General features: G+C 37.9%; 1 protein-coding gene across 1 annotated transcript in view; it reads right to left on the bottom strand.

Moving 5' to 3' along the window:
- Positions 1-9,071: 9,071 nt before the first annotated feature.
- Positions 9,072-16,968, bottom strand: part of KIF18A (kinesin family member 18A) — a gene marked incomplete at its 5' end in the record, with an annotated part of 72,386 nt that continues 64,489 nt past the window's right edge. The window contains 2 exons of the mRNA XM_081063721.1: positions 9,072-9,691; positions 11,786-11,892. Coding sequence (XP_080919847.1) covers positions 9,609-9,691; positions 11,786-11,892 — 190 coding nt within the window. The 3' untranslated portion in view covers positions 9,072-9,608. The remainder of the gene's footprint in view (positions 9,692-11,785; positions 11,893-16,968) is intronic.

Below are 16,968 nucleotides of genomic sequence, written 5' to 3'. Positions count from 1 at the left end.
AAAAACAGAGGACCAGGTACTATGTTTCGTGTGGAGGTACAACGTTGAACAAAAGCAACATGATCTTGGATTTCATAGAGCTAATAGTCTTGTTGCCATGAATATCACATGAGTAAAATGAAATGGAATATGAAATACTGATGTATTCTTTTTAAGTGAAATCATTTCTTTCCTGCTTTCCCACATTCTAAATAGAAACAGCTCACCCCCAAGAAATGCAAGCATATTTACAAATACTAAGCCCGTGGGTTCTGCCCAACATTTATGGCTACATATACCGATCAGACTATTTAGCTCTGATTTTATTAAGCAAAATAAACACAAATGACATTTCTGAACCTTCTGTATATAAAGTAATTTTATAATGCCAAATCTAAGGTTTCAATAGGAGATGCCCCATGAATATTTATAGTGGGTATTTTTGTACTCACCTTTTTTTTTCATCTAAGTTACAGGTAGTTTCACGTTTGCATCAATAATTTCTGTTCATTTACTTTGACATTTCAACCAGTTACGAGTGCTTCTTAATGTACATCTGTGGATACACTGATTGGCCCTTTCACAAATAGACATATTTGAATACAAACGGTCCATTTTGCCACATGTGTGTTAATGCTACAACTGACTTCATTAACGTAAAAGTCTGAAGAATTGACTATTTAGGAACAGGTTTTCTCCTCTCGCCTAACCCCAGTATTTTTCTTTCTAATGACATTTCTAACTGAAAAATATTCTAAATCCAAGCCACTTGCATTGCTGAGTCATGCTAAGTTGTGCAATATTTTGTTACATTCCATCTGGCATTGATAATATAATACAATGTCAGATCTTGAATTTTTATTTAAGTATGTTTTGGCTATAGATACAGTTCAAGGTATCATGAAAGTACCTATTATTCAGGATTTACATTGTAAATGTGTTCTATAATTAGCCTTTGTGATGGTCATTAAAAGGTAAACATTTATAACAGTGCTTTTCCTATCCAAATGTTAAAAATTATTGGCATTCATTTGAAGAACTTGTTAAGTATCTAAAATTTTATACCAGCAAGTATCTGGAATATGCCTTGATACAACTTCTGTTTACAGACAAAGTCTGTAAGATATTCAAATACCACTGTGATGTGTTTACAGTTTATAAAAGAATTAAATATCAAGTCCTTTTGGTTGCGTATTTCTAAATGAGCATTAAATGAATTGGGGGGGAAAAACTAAAAAATTTTAATATGTGCTGTATATCAAATGAATGATTGCATTCATCTTCCCTTTGAAGCTTACTTTTGGTTGATTACTTTTTCTAATGGTCATTAAGGTCATTGCTGGGAATTAGTTTACTTTTGTAAACGGATTTCACCTGGAAATGTCATTTCTATGCAATCAACTGTATCATCTTGGGCCTATGAGCAATGATGCTAAACTACTGACAGATGGAGAATTTTGAAATGAGTTCCAACTAGTTCTGACAGCCATCACTTCCCACCACCCTTAGTTAAAAATTAACTTCCAGTAGTGGGAAAGGAAGATAATGAAACCTACCCAATACCTACAAAAGATGTTTAGTATCACGAATTGTTATCCATCATTTCTTTTTTTGGGAGGGAGATGAGTCGATCTAGGGAGTTATAATGACTACTAAATAAAACCAAAAGTTCGTTACACTATACCTCCTACAAAATTAAATTTATAGTCATGAGAAAGCAGTCTCCAAGGGAAAATCATTGTTATAGAAATCTTAAGTATTGTGTTGGTCAAAAAGAAGCACTAACATTCACCTGCAGAGAGTTTATCTAGTTCAATTAGTTTTCAAAACGTTTTTTAAATCTTCCCATGAAATGGAGAATGGCAACAGTACATTCCTTCGAGTCAAGATCATCAACATAGTTAAAGTATTTAAAAGAGCAACTTTCGCTGGCTGGGACCCACAAGGGCTAATTAGGCTTGGTCACTGCTTTTAAACAGAAAATGTAAGCTAAGCAAGAGGGAAGGAAGTCTCTCTCTCTGGCTTTGAAAGCAAGATTATGGACTTTGGACCTTTAAGAGTGTAAGTGCCCAGTTGCTTGAATGATTTATACTCTAGTGAGAAAGTCTCAGCATGGCTTTACCAAATCATCACCCAAATAAATGACTGACTTTGGCAGAAGCATTAACTTGGCGTTAAACACTGATTTTGGAAAAATCCATATGAAAGATGGCCAAGATACACAGGCCTATGTTACTATAATTACTGATGGATGTTCTACCTTTTCCCTTCATGCATCTCTCTTCTTGATACCTTTTATCTCCTCCTGGCTTTGCTGCTCATGTGGCAGTGATGGTCAGGCAGAGAAATGGAAGCTCTGTTGATACCAATGCTTGGCTTTTTATTTTTAAAGCATATTAGGAAAAGATGGAAGAATGTTTTTAAGGGAAAATTGGTAGGATTTTATAAGATAAAGAGGTGAAGTAATTAAAAAACTGTACATTTCAGTAACATAAAAAATGTAAAACAAAGTGACAGCACTGATCATTATAATAAAGATAAGTGTGTTTGAACTGGGGATGGAAACTGGAGGATTGGTTTTTGGAAGATGGAGTATAGTGGAACTGAATAATGTAATTATGGGTAACTGTTGTGCAGGAGACCCTGCTCGCTGCGCCATTTGTCATGCAGGGCGGCCCGCGGGGCCTCTAGTCCCGCTCCCCACATAAGAACACAGGATATGGCTAGGCCAACGAGGAACACCCACGGAGCCATAGACAGGGGAGTCACCACTATGGTCTCACTGGAGGCTGGATCCACACGACCTGCAACCTGCTGTCGGCTTCTCTGCCTGCCACCCAACCGACTGACCAACCAACGCAGCCACGGCAGTTATATCAGTGGCTAATGGTTAACTGTTTACAGCTGATGGTCAATTAGCCACAGCTGACAGCCATCTACTACCCAAGCCAGCACCTTTCCACGTTGAGGCTGAGAGCCTGGAAACTGCTCTCTGGGACTCTGTCCCCACACTCTACCCCTAGAGGGTCTCACCTCACAATCTACGCGACAAGCGTCTTCCACGAGGGTCCCTGTGCGAGGAGCCTGGAGGTGAATGCAGTATCCTGGACACAGCCAGGCTCTCTGGACACAGCCAGTGTTTCTCAGGGCACCACCAGTCCTTCTGGGCACAGCCAGATTTCCTGGACTTAGGGTACCACCAGTCTCCTCCTGCCCTCCTGGCAGGCGGTGCTGTCGCACTGTAACCATGCGCCAGGGCTGTGGCAACACTTGAGGAGGATGGTGAGCATGCCCGCGTGTCATAGCTTTCACCACCTGGATCCGGAGACGGAACTCTCCTACCTACGTCTGTAATTGGCTGAGGCCGTGTAGCACGTCCACCCCTAGAATATACTCTGGAATGGGGGGGAGACATAAACCTTGTAGGTACGAGGGGGAAGCCTTCCTATACCCAGTAGTAAGGAAACAGCTTTCACAGTCACAGTCTTTCCCCCGTAGCCATCAATGCAGATCGCTGGTCCGGGGAACAGTTCTGGGTTCCCATAAACGAGACTGCAGTCTGCGCCAGTGTCAACTAGGGTTAAAACCTTCTGCACATTAGAAGGGGACCAATGTATGGACAGTTCCAAGTGGGACCTCCGGTCCCTGCTTGTCCCTTCTGACTGGGTACCTTGGCGCCACCCCTAATCAAGCTGAAAGGAGTTGGCCTCAAGTAGCCTCATGAAGTTCTGGAGGGTCAAGGGTCGCACTTTCCCAGACTTCTCCGTCAGGCTTCTCTGGAATTGCTGTTCCAGACACAACTGTTTCCAAAGTTCCAACAAGAGTGCACTGGGTTGTTGGTCTATTTTTTTCCTGATCGACCCCTGCTGCCACGAGACCACACCACATCTGTGCGCGTGTTACTCTCTGAGGCCCGCGACCTCGCCCCTTTACTTTTGATTTGGGCTTCTAGGTCTCGACTGCTCGGACCTCCTGTCCTAACTTTCTTTGCCTCTGACTTTCAACATCCCCTAGGGTGGCCATGGTAGTTGTAACTTCATGGATCCGTCGCCCCACATAGGGCGTAAGAATGACAACCAAGGATCCAAAAGCACTCGCAGGTACAGTATCCAAAACCAGATCTCTCATGCTAGCTGTAAAAAGCTCGTCATCCGGCCCCTGCATATTAGGGTTGAAAATAGCACGTCTCATACCCATTTCACGGATGATTTGAGTAAGTTCCGTATATGACTGCCATTGACTCACAAGGTCTGGCAGCTCGCCAGCCTCTCCCCATACTGTGCGTACCACAGCAGTGAGCCACTCCATTAGAGAATGGTTGCTCTGGTCTTGGGCCCACGTATGGCAGTTCTGTAATGTTTGTCGCAGGGCAGATGCACTGTCACGAAGGCTAGCTTTTCCGTCTCACCTGGGGAGCAGAGAATGTTGTCTGCTTCCTCAGCCCATAAACGTAGTAGCCAAGCCGAGACTGGCTCTCCAGGGCTCCGTCAGCATCTCCTCCCCAGCTCCTGCAACTCAGTGGAAGTGTAAGGGGTGAAGGTTGTGAACTCAGTCACAGCTGGGTTGCTGGCAGCAATGCCCCCTGGGCCCAAAGGTTGCTCACGTTTTACCCTTTGCTTCAAGATTGGCCGGGCTTGGGGGTTGGGAGCTACATTGTCTCCACTCGCTTCCTCCGCCTCTGCCTCAGAATCTCCACTGTGGGGCCCCTCTTCTAACAGGCGGACCCGAGCTTCCATTGCCTCCAACCGGGACACCTGGTCTGGCACCTGAGCTATTTCATGAAGCACATTTTCCGTGTTGAGACTCAAGGCCGTGAGGAACATCCAGCCCACGCGGCCGGCTGTAGCCTTCTCCTCCTCTGGCAACCGCTCAGCCAGAGCCTGCAGGGCCCTCTCCACGCTGGCCGGAGAGCCGTCCATGTCCTCCTACCTCTCCTTGGGGGTCCAACTCCTGAGAACAGTGGCCACCGGCAACACACACTGTGTGGGGGCCACACGTCCTCCTGCCCAGAGTCAGACGCCATTCCTACCTGGCCGGAATCCTGCTTGCCGCGCCAGGCGTCCTATTGGGTGGAGACCTCGGTGTAAGACGTCCGCAACTCTCGGAGCCTACAGCAGCAGCCGACCAAAAAGCTGGTGATGCCTGCTATGGCCAACAGGGCGGCATGCCATCTGGAGGCTCGAGAGAACCATCAATTCACTAAGGAGTCACGTCTCTCCCAAGCAGAATGAGCTCCCTGTCTCTGGTGCTGCTCCTCATGGGCTTCCGGAGACTGAGTTTTCATACGCACAAACTGCTCCACCATCCCTTGGAGAGCTTTGGCCGGCGCCATATCCTCCTTGCTGCGCCATTTATCATGCGGGAGACCCTGCTTGCTGCGACATTTGTCATGCGAGGTGGCCTGCAAGGCCTCTAGTCCCACTCCCCACATAAGAACGCAGGATATGGCTAGCCCAAAAAGGAACACCCACGGAGCCACAGGTAGGGGAGTCTTACCTCTATAGTCTCACTGGAGGCTGGATTCACGCGACCTGCAACCTGCTGTCCGCTTTTCTGCCAACTGACCAACCAGTGCAGCCGCGGCAGTTATATCAATGGCTAATTGGCTAACTGGTTACAGCTGACGGCCAACTAGCCACAGCTGATGGCCATCTACTACCCGAGCCAGCACCTTTCCACATGAGGCCGAGAGCCTGGAAACTGATCTCTGGGGCTCTGTCCCCACAAGAAGATTCTAAAAAGTGGCTCCAGTGAAAAAGGGAATACAATTGCATTGGTTTATGGATTTGGGTAACGCATAACTTGAATCTGGCTAGTTTTAGGCTAATCTGTATTAAGGAGCCCAAGCAATGTCATCAGGAGTTTTTCCTTTTCTCAATTCTGCTTGCTTTTCTGTGTGGACTTCATCCTGCACAGCTTTCTTCATGAAGCTGGGGAAGATGTCATATATCTAGGCTTACATGATCTTCATACCTTGTAACCCAGGAAGGAAACAAATTCTCCCCTATTCTTAGGGAAGACTGAAGTTTGGATCAGATGTCCTCTTGGAACCAATCATTGTCATCAGGAAGATGCAATACAGAGTGGTCATGATGGGCTCTGTCTTTGTGTACGTGTAAAGAGATAGATCCATTAGGAACTCACTGAAGAATGGTTTCCCAAAGAAAAAGTGAGATGGTTTCATCAAACTCAGGTTAGGTGGGCCAGGCAAAACAACAAATATCTTCTATATTACTAAGATGTCACTGTGACAGCTCTGTGGATATGTATCAATACTTGATAATCTAACTTGCAAAACAATTGAATATTTATATAGTATAACAAGGAGTAAGGTTACAGGTTTCAATTTTATGTATTTTTTTTGGGGGGAAAGGCTAACAAGACGAAAACATTTTAGTAATTAACTGAAGACCTACAAGAAACACGGTCCCAAGATGTTTGGCAAAATGAATCTCAACAACATTGCAGTGCAAGTTTAGTTGGTGAAAAAAAAGAAATTCACTGTGGTCTCTAAGACATATAGGAAATTAGAATTTTATAGCTAAAATGATGAATAGCTGAAATAGGTTCAATTGAAGTTTTGGAAAACAGTAGAGGCCCTATAACATTGACTGCAATATTTAAAAATACCCAGTTATGCACTAAAATCTAGAAAATACTTTTATAGACAAAAAATTCCATTGTGATCATTCAGCTCAGTGGTACCTGGGGACTTTTTTTCTGAGTTGGGGGCATCATAGGTAGTGCTCCATAGAACTAGACAGTAACAGAGCTGCTGGTTGCCAGGGGTATACTTTGAGTGGAGCAGAGCTAACTGGGGCCTAATAAAATCATTCAGTGATCTTGAAATTGAATGGAGAAGTGGAATGAACCAGTAGACTTATCTGGAGAAGGTAGAGGAAGCAGAGGGGAGAACACTTAAGAGTAGTCAGGTGGTGATCTTTCAGACTTAGCTTGAGTAGATTAGTATTTTTTATTTCATGTGAAAAATTCAGGGCAGCACTATGCTTGGAATAAAAGAACACTTTCAAGTAGCATTTTGAACTGAGTAGGAATGGGGGGGGGGAGTTAAGAACCTCCCTTAATAATTGTTATGGGGAAGAACAGGAGGGAATAATTTAAAAAAACACACTGTGATTCTGAAATAGCCACATGAAGGGAGAATGGAAAAGGGATATGTGTGGAAGCTGGTGGTATGGGAAAGGATTCCTAACATTTCATAATTATGACTCCTGGCTGATTTTGTCTTACATATGCTTTAGGTACACGTACATGCATATGTGGCAGAAATGTCTTAGAACATTTCCTGACAGCTCTTAACTTGATGGACTAATCGCCATAGTGGCTGTTAGGCAGAACTTGCCATTTGTAAGGCCTGACTGGTTTGTTAAATGATGTGCAAGATGAGAAGTATGGACTATCTGTCAGCTACTACCTTTTGGGGGAAGGTACAGAAGAGGAAGAACTTAATACTCTACATATACGTTTCAAAACCAATTGTCCCGTGCTGATTCCTAAAAACAAAGTTCGATTTTGTCTCAGTGTACAAGTCGTGACTTCACACTTTGAATATGGAGTCTTAACACAAAACGATTGACATAAACCAGTGATTTCATAACATACTTTACCTTGAGTAGATGCCGACCACTTATGAGCAAGTCATGCCTATGCAACTAGTAATGTGATATTTTGATAGTAAAAGACAAAAGTCCTTGAAAAACCAACCCGTAGGATCTATAGCTATCTTCAGTGATACTAAAGACTTCTATTAATAATACTTTACTAATATTTAATTGTTTTTTTTTTGATATCAACAATATGAGCTAACTATAACTTATTTATACTTATAAAATGCATTGAATAAATTTTTCCACCCAATTCCAGGGTATAATCAATTTGCCGATCTTTATCCACTGTTAAATCACCCAATGCCAGGGACCATGAAGTGGAATTGCCTCTCGAGAGATGCTTTCTGTATAATTGTCAGTAAGCAGAGCGTCAGTCCCACTGCAGATGAAGACAGGGTATTGTCTGGGGACAACACTAACTCTTTATACCAACACCTTAGTTCAAAATCTCAACTCGGCCACTATCTAGCTGTGACATCTTTGGCATATCAGTTAACCTTTTTAAGTGTCTTACACTCCTTTTTTAAGTAAAAAAATAATACATGTTGTCTATGAAGTGTCATCTGAAATCCTCGCGGCTAGGAGTTCAGAATTCAAAACATTTTTGTTTCTACTTGTCATAGTCTCATTGCAAAGGCATTATTAATTTATACAGAAGGCAAAACCTCTGGCTGACACGAACGGCATACAAGAAAACCACACCTTAGGGTATGAGGTGGACCAGGAGGCGTCGTCACTGACCTCTGCTAGCTGTTCATCAGCACTAGGTAAAAAAGATTTCTTCTGAAACACATAATTAATTACCTGAAATAGGTGGAAAGAAATAATAGAGAGGCAAAAGTGATTGTTAAAAGGCAACACAACTAAAGGTCTTACGACAAAGGGACCAAAAAAACCCCAAAACTGGACATGGTGGCTCTCACCATAGATTTTGTGTGCGCTTCTATGAATACGGATCACCAGTGTCAGAGCTAAAATCTAATTTAGTTTTGGGGACACAGATTTTAGTTTTAGGGACACATATTCTTGACACTATTTCACTCCATCTCACACTCTCCAAAACCACATTTTAAGTTGCAAAACTTGACTTACTAAAGGCCTTCAATATTCAACTGGTTGTTAAATGGTTGTTAGCTTTGGTGGACAGTTCGTAGGCCACATAACATTAAAAATGCATATAACCAAATATTTGTTGTTTTCAGAAGAGAAACAGGCCATGCTAGCAGGTGAACGAGGATACCTAATGAAGTGGTAGCTCCATGTACTTAAGTTGTAGCTCCTACAGCAGACGAAATGATTCAAACTCTCTCTCATTATCATTACGGAACCTGTGGATTATTTTCAGACTTGGTCCTAGTGCCATATATCTTGATCTAATCTGAGATACAAATCTACAAAATTCACGTTTTATATAAAATAGTTCAAAGTATGTAAGGGGTAGTAATGAGACAGAAAAGCAAACATAAAATCTATGTCTTTAATATACTGTAGTAGCATGGAACAATATTAGTATTTTATTCATGGAGACTTTAAATAATATTTACAACTTTATGTACATTTGTACAACAAAGTATTTTTGCAAAGAAAAGTCACATATATGATTAAAATAATGTAAGACTAAACACATCCTGGGCCATAATTTTATTACTTCTAAATCCTTCTTATTTTCAAAAAATAGTAAGAAGAATTTAACTCACTATTATTTTCTAAAATGTCCTAATAAATTTGTTGCAGAATAGTAAAACTGAGCTGCCACCATGCTGACTTAGGGATTTTAAAAGGCAGCAAGTGTTTGAGAAACGTAAAAATTTTACATTTGCTTAGAATACAAAAAAACAAATGTGAAAGAATTTCATTTTCTGCTTATTGAAGCTATTTTGGTAAATCTAGCTTTAAGATGGTCTTCTTTCAAGGATTTTAAATACGTTTTGAAAGGGCATGGGCAACAAACCCTTTTAAAAGCAGAGTTGTCCATTTAATTTCTCTTGATTTTGAAGTGACTTATCTTAGATTTCCTTTTGAAATACTTCTTCCAAAATTTCTCACTGTGTCTGGCTTTCCTTTGTAGATGTTTCTTTTATATTCTAGAGAAAAAAAAAAGAAAAAGGTAAATATGGTAGAAACATCATTCAAAAAGAATTTTCACCATTCATTCGATTTATAGAAATTAATTTCTCCATATTGCAAACTGAAGTTTTAGTGCATGTGTGCGTACACACACACATACAAACACACCTGAAGATTAACTTTTATTATTTTTGAACTAATGAAGGATTATCTCTACCATTGTTCCCTTTCTTTTTTGCATTATCAAATTTTTTTTTCTTATTCTTTGGATTATTTCCCTAGGGCTTTTCAACTTCCATATTTTTCCAATTCGGAAGTATCATTTGAATCCAGATCCCATAGGTCTTTTTTCTTTTAACGCCACCTCTCAACTGTGTTCTATTTGTGTCCATTCTTCTGGTTCTTCATCAGCCTTCACAATAATTTTCTATTCAATGAGGAGTTGTCACAACAGGGTGCCAATTGACATTTTTAGGGATCAGTCTAATCTCTTATCCATTTTCTTGGTCACATTAGATTTTAGTTTTAGGGACACACATTCTTATTACTCTCACTCCTCAGTAAACAGTACTTTCACTTATGTTCCTTTGTTTTTTTATTTGTACATTGTTAGTTGGAGAACTAAGTTGAATACATTCTAAGGAAGGCAGTCTCCAGTTCTCTTACTTTTCCAGCAATTCCTGAGGTGTATTCAGGCATTTTCACTTGGCTATCCCAATGTACCTAAACTATTATTTTCCCTAAACTAATCTCTTTCTAAGTGCTCCACTATCCTTAATGACACATGATCTTTTAACCTAGCTTTAGCTCTTCTTTCTCGTTGGCAAGCACTGCAGTGTAGTATTATCATCTACTTTTTTTCTCCATAGATTTTTTTTTATCGCTCTTTACACATAAGATTAATATCTGATTTTATTTGATGAAATAAATATTTGATTCATTTTATACTTTACTAGAAAATAAGCATATTAGAAAAACTAAATCTTTATTATTTGAGAATTATCAATTTATTACTTGATTACAGAATTATGACTTCCCAGAGAATTTTTTTCAGGAGACCAGTGGGGCAGTACATATCTATACCAAGTGCACATACACATTGTTAAGCATTATTAAATATGGCATGCTAAACCAAATAATCACAGTAATTTTTATTTTCAGGACTTTATTGATTTTTAAATTTGCATGAGACATTTCCATTAAACTTCAGGTAAACAACAACTACTGGCTACCAGAAGTCAGGATTTATCAAAGCAATTGAGAAATTTTGTATTACTTAAGTAATAATAGCTTTCAGTTATTCTTAGAAATACTACTCATTATGTCATGAAATCCCTTTAAATTTCAAGTGCTGTAAGTTCCTTTAGAGAAGAAACCAAACTGGGTCTTAATGATCTTTGTATCATCATAGACCCTAGCACATAGTGAGTGTGTAGTAAATAAATGAATGAAGTCTTAGGAACTGTAGTGTCAGAAGTCTGGACGCGAAGGCTTAGAAACTGGTTGGCACTGCATCCTCCGCTTTGACTGCATGTGTGGTTTGATCAACACGGACACCACTCCCCATAATTGAGAGGATGGAGTCACCCGATCAGCATCTTTTCCAACTTGCTAATGGGAGTTACACTACGACTGTAACTAGGTCCAGACTGGCACCTGGCAATAACTGCACAAATAAGTCAGAGGCCAAATTATTAAAGATAATAGGCTAAGGGAAAAATTTCAAGTGGATATAATGTATCTGCAAAATATACTGAATCACTAACCTATTAAATAATACATTTAGCTAATTATTTCAATTATTAGTTAAATTATTTACCAATTCTTCTGCAATATGAAGCAGTATAGATAACAAAAAGGGTATAGAATGTAGCGTTAGGAGGTATGATTCTGAATTCTGCCATAAATTCTCTACCATAAAACATCTGTGGGATCTTGGGTGTTTTCTATTTTGTATCTTAGTTTTCTTATCTGTAACATGGATGATCATACTTATGATGTAATAAAGGTGATGAGAAAATAAAAGGACTTTTACATGAAAACATTATAAAAGATACTATACATATCAGGTGATCATGCTTTTAAATATCAAAATAAGAGCTCAGACATACCCATTGTTTGTCCATTTTCTTGTAAGTTCTTGTCACTTGAATTATCTTTTCGAACACGTTTGGCAAATCCAGAAGTTTCCTCAGTAGTTAAAGTATTTGATGCAGAACTTGAGGGAAACATTTTCAATTTTAGTTAAGCATTTTTTATATCTGTAAGTTGTTCTAATCCATACTCTACATGCAATGATTAATACTAAACTATTAAGTTGTGAACTCCCATAGAAGTAATTGGAGGTACTAAATACATTTTTGGCCCATAGGGAAATTTAGCTTTGTGTGATTTTAATCATGTTTCTTTGAATCAGAGATTTTGATGTAGGTGTACGTAACAATTCTGTAACAACCTTTCCAGGGTGCTCTGCTGGAATACCAGTAAGCACTGTTAATCAAAGAAGAGTCAATAAGGAGCACACTGCAAGAGGGAAAAACGAGGCTCCTATTACAAATTTGGAGCAAGGACACTAATATGGGGAATAAAAACAAGTGAGTTTTTTTTGAAAACTTCGTTTTTAAGTCAAAGCATGGCAATAGACTGAGAGTCTCTCTGATTACTGCAGTTAAAGAAACTGAAAACAATAGCCTATTTTCATTTGTTTAAACTTTAAAAATTTATATCAATATCACATTATTATAATAGGTCAAATTTCTAACTCGATTGGAGTTGACGTATTATTAAACACCTATTATGGCCTCGTGTTTCAGGATATACAAATAAGTAAGGCACAAACAACTCCTGTCCTGAAAATTTATATAATGGATATATGATGGGGGGAGGGGAAAAATAAGACAAATGCATCAAATAATAGAAGGTAGAATAAAAAACAGTGCCTCAGGTTTTCAAACCACAAGTAGCTGTGGGTTCCTGAGTTTACAAGAAGAAAGAAAAACTAAAAAGATTTTGTGGATGAGATGAGCTTTATCTGGGCACGGAAAATAGCAATCCAATCCTTCCAAGCCCCGAGGAAGACCAAGTTTTAACAGGCAGGACTGAGGGTCCAGCAGAGATAAATCCCCTTGCTCCACACTGATTCAAATAAGCTAATGCCAGGGGATTTCTGGGTAATAAAGATATTATATACTATTTTACAAGTTGCTACTAATTCGATTGTTAGATGGATTTACAATTGGATTACAAACCCACTGTGGTTTTCCTTTTACGGCAACAATTTGTTCTTTAATCCTAACTGTGGTAAACTAATGTGGGTGCATGTTTATGGAATAGGGAGAACATGGTTGAGTTGTATGCTCATGTAAAGTAGTCAGAAATGGCAATTTAATAGGATAGCAAAGAAAAATAAGTATGAGCACACTGAATGCTGGGAAAAATAACTCAACTTTCTTGAGCTTGGAAGAGAGATTAGTGTTCACAAAGGTGATTTTGCCTACTCTGTTCAAGAATGCAAATGATAAATATCCAAAATGGTTACAAAGAAGTGCTAATGTTATTAAAGTAAACATATTCAGGTGTAGAAATTCTCTATTCCTATATGATGTGAAATAAAATAGGTTACTATAATTCTAGATATTAAAAACCCTTTCTTGATAATATGTATATCTGCTGTTCAAGGCAAAATTCTTTTTTGGTCATTTGGGGATTTTATTTTTCGAAAAGATTAGTGTCATTGGTTACTTTCTACAAGTGTTGTTTTTCCTTACAATTTATTTTAAAGTTGTCTTATTATTTTATGATATGATTCTTCTTTTTGGTTAGTTTTAGGACCTTTGTTTTTACTCATAGATTTTTTTTCTTTGAAAGATTAAGCTTTTGAATAAATCGATTTGAATCAAACATATTTCTAGAATGAAATCAAAACCTAATAAGTTATATATTTATATATAAGTAAAATATACTAAAACATTTTTAAGATTTAGATAAAAAGGTCTACTGCTAAAGTGTTTAAAGTTTATGTTACAAATTTATGTTAGATTATAAAATAAAAAATACTAAAATTAGTATGATTCCAAATTAAAATTATGTTAAAGACTATACTGAGAAGAAATCTAAAGACTCTTCTAGTTGTGTGCCTAATATATTTCTGTAACTATCAATAAAAGTTAAGATTTAACCTTTTGTTCCCTTACTTGGGTAGAATGTTTCTGTTAATAGACATAATGCATCTCATATTCTTTCAGTTGAGATATTTCTAGTTGAAATCATTAAATATATTTCAAAATAAACCAAAAATGTATGGCAAGTGTGAAACCATTTTTGGGTGCTCAGAAAGATGTGGAACAAGCAAACAAAAACCAACCAATCAAATAAACACAAAGCAAACAAAACCCCAAAACTCTCAATTAGTATAATGTTATGTAAAATTTTACATATATATATATTGTATTTGGTATACTGATTCATTTAATGAAAACAGTCTGCTATAGTGGTAATAAATAAGTTGAAATGATTAAAAATTGAATATTCTAAATTTAACTAGTAACTGAAAAATCTAGTTTGGTAGGTTTTTAAAATATCCAGTGCTTTTTGACCGTAATATTTTTTTTCAGACAATAAAATTGATACAAAAATAAATAAAATAACTATAATATGACATGGAGCTTTCCCTTCATTTTAAAAAAACGTATTAAGAATATAAACACACCCAAATATGTACATAAAGCTGCTAAGTGGAAAATACCAGAGTTTATTATTCTCAAGCTCATGTAGATTTAATTGGGGGGAAAGGAAGATTCAAAGAACAGTAATTATGTACATTTCTAGCATTAATCTCTTTTAACCTTAGTTAATGGCAGGATCTAATTATTGGTACCAGAGGGAATGTAATAGAGCAATTAATAGGTTATGAGAACTCTTACTTTCTTTATATGTCCTTTAATATTATTTCACAATATTAGTTGTTCACGTGGAAGCCTTTTAACTCATCTAAAACCACTCTAAATATACGTTTACATACCTGGACATTGGATTTTGATAATGATTATGTTTACATTTAAAAATTATTCTTAGCTACAAACTTTTGCTACATTGTAGTTAACACAATAGAGTATGCATGCTACCAGTGAAGAACCAAAAATGTCACCAACATTAATTAACGAAAAGAACAACAACCGACACAGTGAAAATTAGTCATAAGACGGGTGACACTGATCATAGTGGTTAGCTAGGCTCACTCCGATTAAGTGACTGATTCCTACACACAAGCCAGACTTAACTGCACAATTCAAATTTGTGCTATTGCAAAATATAAAATTTTAAATGTCATGGATACTCAGAGACATTCAGGAAAAACCAGTCCATTCATTTTTAATGTATACATTCCAAGGGTCTGCTGTACTTTGGTTGGAGGGGAAAGGGCAGATAGATCCTAAATGCACCTCTAAAATGATACACTATGTGGCGCAAGTAAATAGACTATTTGTAAATTTGTTAACACTAGCCCAGATGAGAACAGGTTCATGGTGGAAAATGAGAAACTTAGAAAGAGTTATCTTAATATCTTATACTCTTTTCCCATAATCACGTCACAAAAAAGGGAGAGCAAGTCATTGAATCCATTTTACAATATATAACCACCCACTGTATCTTTCTATTCCATTTAATGTTGCAGGATAAAAAGACTATATATTGGACTTCATGTCATATAACTCAGAATATTTATGATTTTTTTTCCTTGTCTTTTGATTTTTAGATGATTTACTACTATGGACCTAGGTATGTTTCTCTTTATACTAGTGATGCTTGTGGTTTCCAGTGCTTCTTGAATCTGTGATTTATCTTTAATTGGTTTTAGAAAATTATTAGCCAGCATCTTCTCAAATGCTACTTTCCCGCACTGTTTTTCTCATTTCTTTCTGGACTCAAAATATATGTGTCCCATATTTCTTTTTAATTGTGCCCTATATTTCTCTTTAAGTCTTCTCCATACTTTCTTTTTATCCTTTTGCACATTGGTTTCAATATTTTTCTAACAACCTATCTTCTAGTACACTAAACTCTCTTCTGCTGTGCCTACTCTGTTAAAATAATTTATTGAATTCCTAATTTAAGTAAATTTTACTTTTTAGTTCTAGAACATACACTTGATTCATTTGAATGGAATCCAGTTCTTTGGGAAATTGTCATCTATGTTGTTCAACGTTTGTTAATCAGTTAAAATTTTAAAGTCTCTTTCTGATAATCTTAATATCTGCACCACTTATGGATCACTGCTTCTCTAACTTGTTTTCTTCTCTTGATTTTCAGTCATTTTGTCCTGTCTCCTGGCATACTTGGTAATTTTTGCTTAAGTGCTAAACATTACATATGAAAAACCACAGAGGCTCTAGATCGGGGTGTCCAAACTTTTTTCAACGTTTTTCACCAAGGGCCATATGCGGTAAAATACACAAACAGCCGGGCCACTCACTTGAGGTAAAGTACGTATTGCCTCACCTGGTTTATTTAAGTAAACTAAATATATTTTTGGAATTTGCTGTGGGCCAATTAAAAATGGATTGCGGGCTGCAGTTGGCCTGTGGGCCGCAGTTTGGACACCCCTGCTCTAGATGGTATATTCACCCAGAGACAATGTAATATTCTTCTGGCAAGTGGGCAGAATAGAGATAGATCATCTTGATCCAAAAAGGGATTGAGTTGGTTTAAGGTCTGTTTCAGGCCTTCAAGAACTGGTCTATTTCCAGTTTGCCCTACTCTTAGAGCACAGGCCCTTTTTCCATGATGATCTCTGAACAACAATTTTCATGTCCCAGTTTCATGAGGACATCAAAACTCTACTCAATACTATAGACTTTTAGAAGCAAACTTCAGCTTGGTTTCTTGGACTCTTACTCCATCATATTTAGAACTTGGCATATATTTTGAGGGCAAAAGCTATACATAATCATTTTGTTTCCCTAGCTCAGTGAGACTGCTGATTAGCTCTAGAATTCCATTTTCTGCTTGGCCTCTACACTTGATGTCATGAATTGGCAAATGCTAAAAGGAAAAAAGAGTCAGAGAAGGTCTGGATCTCTACAGCTTGTTTTCCTTTTTCTGGGGATCCTTACTTTTCCCTCAAGTTCTAGCTGCCTTGATTGTTCTCCGGTAGCCTTCAAGCAGCTGTTAGTTGTATTTTATCATCTCTTATAATTGTTCTTGATGGATACCATGGTCTGATACAAGCTACATTGTCATAGCCAGAAAAAGAAATCTTTTAATTCATTACATTTTAATCATCTATCAAAATCAA

The sequence above is a fragment of the Rhinolophus hipposideros genome (genome assembly GCF_964194185.1).
Source record: "Rhinolophus hipposideros genome assembly, chromosome: 10".
Classification (NCBI taxonomy): domain Eukaryota; kingdom Metazoa; phylum Chordata; class Mammalia; order Chiroptera; family Rhinolophidae; genus Rhinolophus; species Rhinolophus hipposideros.
Note: the sequence above shows the minus strand (reverse complement) of the source record. Positions and strands in the feature narration are given on the sequence as shown.